Below are 2,543 nucleotides of genomic sequence, written 5' to 3' on the forward strand. Positions count from 1 at the left end.
AAAAAAAAAAAAAAAAAAAAGAAAACTGGGGGGAGGGAAGGCAGGCTCCTTGGGGAGCAACCCCACACCTGAGGCTATGGGCTGGGAGCGCTGGGGCTGGGCCTGGGCGGGAGCCCCAGCTCCAGGCCCAGCAGCACTCTGACTACCCTCAGGGCTTCAGTCTACCTGTCCAGACCCAGGTAATCAACAGGGGGATCTTAGGATGCTGGATGGAACAAAGGGACAAGGGAACATGAAATCCTCCTTCAGGCCAATCCTTTCCAGGAGCCCTTGCTATGCACTGGCCATGGGCCTCCCCCTCTTATGACTGGACACTTCCTGAGGACCACTCAGGGGAAGTACTCCACATGGATGTTGAATTTTGCCTCCCCACAATCCTGTGAGGGACACTTTCGTGATAAAGGATGCAGAGAGATCAAGTATTAGGGTGACCCATATCAAATTGTTGATGTCTGACTATTTCGGCTCTACAAGATGCAATTTCATATGGTTAAACCTGGTTTGCCCAAGGTCACGTGGCTATGGGTAATGGGGCCAGGTCTAGAACTCAAGTCCTCTGTGGAGGACTTCAGGACGCTAGAGGGAGGGGTCAGGGTCTGCTCCACAGCCACATATGCCCCTCACTCCCGGAGACCTGCCCACCACTGCCTCCTCCCTGGATGCCCTGTGGCTTCTGGGGAAATGTTGCATCAGGGAGAGAAGAGGAGGAGGAGGTGGGGGAGGGGGTACTTGTGGGTGGCTGCCGGGTCCCCTCCTCACCCCGAGGTGGGAGAGCAGCTGCAGCCCGGATGCACACGTGCTCCCGTCCATCCTCTGGTCACAGAGGTCCCCAGCCACTTGAAACTTCTTTCTTGAAGGAGTTTGAGTGTGAGGAGACCCTCTGCTATCATCCCCCACCACATGATGACCCGGGGTTGGCTATTGACAGGGACAACACAGAGCAGGGTGGGCACGGGCAGGGTGGGAGCCAAGGGTTTCTTCCCTTACCCTCTCTGTGTCTTGGTTTCTACACCTATCCAGTGGGGACAATAAGCCCCCAGGCTACCTGCCAACAGAGTGAAAGCAGAGGTGCTAGGTAGGCTGGGTTCTAGAATCTCGCTCCTACGGTTTGGGCTAGCTCTGGGTGGGGCTCTGTTCTGGGTAGGTTGATCTGGCTTCTTTAGCAATGCCGCAGGTTTCTGGAGGACAAGGACTGTCCCATGGTGCTCCTAGCTCAGGTTGGGCACATGATGGGGCTCAGTGAGGACTGAGCTCCCCAGCACATAGTAGGTGCTCTTGAAGCAGGCGTTACTATGACCATTATGGAGATGAGGGCATGTTTTGACAGGCTGTACCTCTGGTAAAGCAGGGAATGATAATAACCATTGCTATAGCTACTGAGAGTGGCTAGGGATGGCTGCCTTTGTTATTTGGTCCATCGCAGGCAGGGATAGGGTCTGGCTCAGCTTGTTCCCCATCACCTGGCACAGTGCTCAGTAAACATGGAGAACTGAAAACATCACCTACCATCTCCAGTTCTGGCAGAGTGAGTAAGAAAGAGGGTCATGGGGGCAGGAGAGGGGGAGAAGGCAGCAGCTGGGTACTCACCGGGGCCTTTGGGGTCGGCCCTGGGTGGGATGCCCACCTGCAGGTCTGCAGAGCCTGCCCTGGTCTCACTGGCTGGGGTGCTCTGGCTCCCGGAGAGGCTGGGTGGGCGGGTGAACTTCGTCCTGGGGGCCTCCACACTGCCACCTGCAGGAGACCACATGTGGGCCTGGAGGGCTCAAACTGGGCCCTGTGGATCCCAAACTGAAACAGGGATGGTCTCAGCCCAAGGAGGAGTTGACAGAAACCTCACTGAAACCACCATGGATCTCTGTGGGACTCTCCGTCCAGAAGCCCCTCCCCCATCCACATGGCTGCCAGGTCCCTTGTCCTACCCTCTGGCCACGGATGATGGGTCCAAGGTACACCAAGGCATCAGAATGGGCCTGCAGGCTCTTTTTTTCTTTTTTTTTTACTTATAAAGATGTGGTGTACAATCCAGGGTTAGGTATACAAATGTTGATTATGCAGGTACCCTTATTGATGAGGTGTGCCCCTCCCTCCCCTAGCAGTTTCCCTCAACTGCCATATGGTCCTTTCACTAAAAGTCACCAACATGAACATCTGCAATTATTAGATTTTTCTCATACCTTCCCAGAATGAGGGGAGGGCGTATATTTCGGTGAGCCTAATGAGAGACAGATACACTGACTTCTGCCTTTACTGACTAAAGACTCCTCATTCGAGCATGGCTTTTAGTCCTTGCCTGACCAAGAGAGTGACTGTGGAGCCTTAATACTTCACCCGACCGTTTCCTGTCTCCTTAGTCCTCCCTGGTCACAGCTGAGAGTAGGTGTGGAGGGAGGAGACAAGAGCTGTCACAGTGGGGAGAAGGAGGGAGTGTGAAGCTTGCCCTGCAGCCTGAGGCTGGCAGTTAAGTTTCCTTTACACTTTATTTATTTTTTTGTTTGTTTGTTTTTTTGAGTTGGAGTCTCACTCTGTCACCCAGACTGGAGTGC

At 54.1% G+C, this 2,543-nt stretch overlaps 1 protein-coding gene across 1 annotated transcript in view; it reads right to left on the bottom strand.

The window, feature by feature from the left end:
- RPH3AL (rabphilin 3A like (without C2 domains)) overlaps window positions 1–2,543 on the bottom strand; it is a 111,788-nt gene that overhangs the window by 416 nt on the left and 108,829 nt on the right. Inside the window, exon 8 of the mRNA XM_021710341.1 lies at window positions 1,588–1,731. Coding sequence (XP_021566016.1) covers window positions 1,588–1,731 — 144 coding nt within the window. The remainder of the gene's footprint in view (window positions 1–1,587; window positions 1,732–2,543) is intronic.

Source organism: Carlito syrichta, unplaced genomic scaffold (assembly GCF_000164805.1).
Source record: "Carlito syrichta isolate Samal-C Ts95f unplaced genomic scaffold, Tarsius_syrichta-2.0.1 Scaffold288457, whole genome shotgun sequence".
In the NCBI taxonomy this organism is placed as follows: domain Eukaryota; kingdom Metazoa; phylum Chordata; class Mammalia; order Primates; family Tarsiidae; genus Carlito; species Carlito syrichta.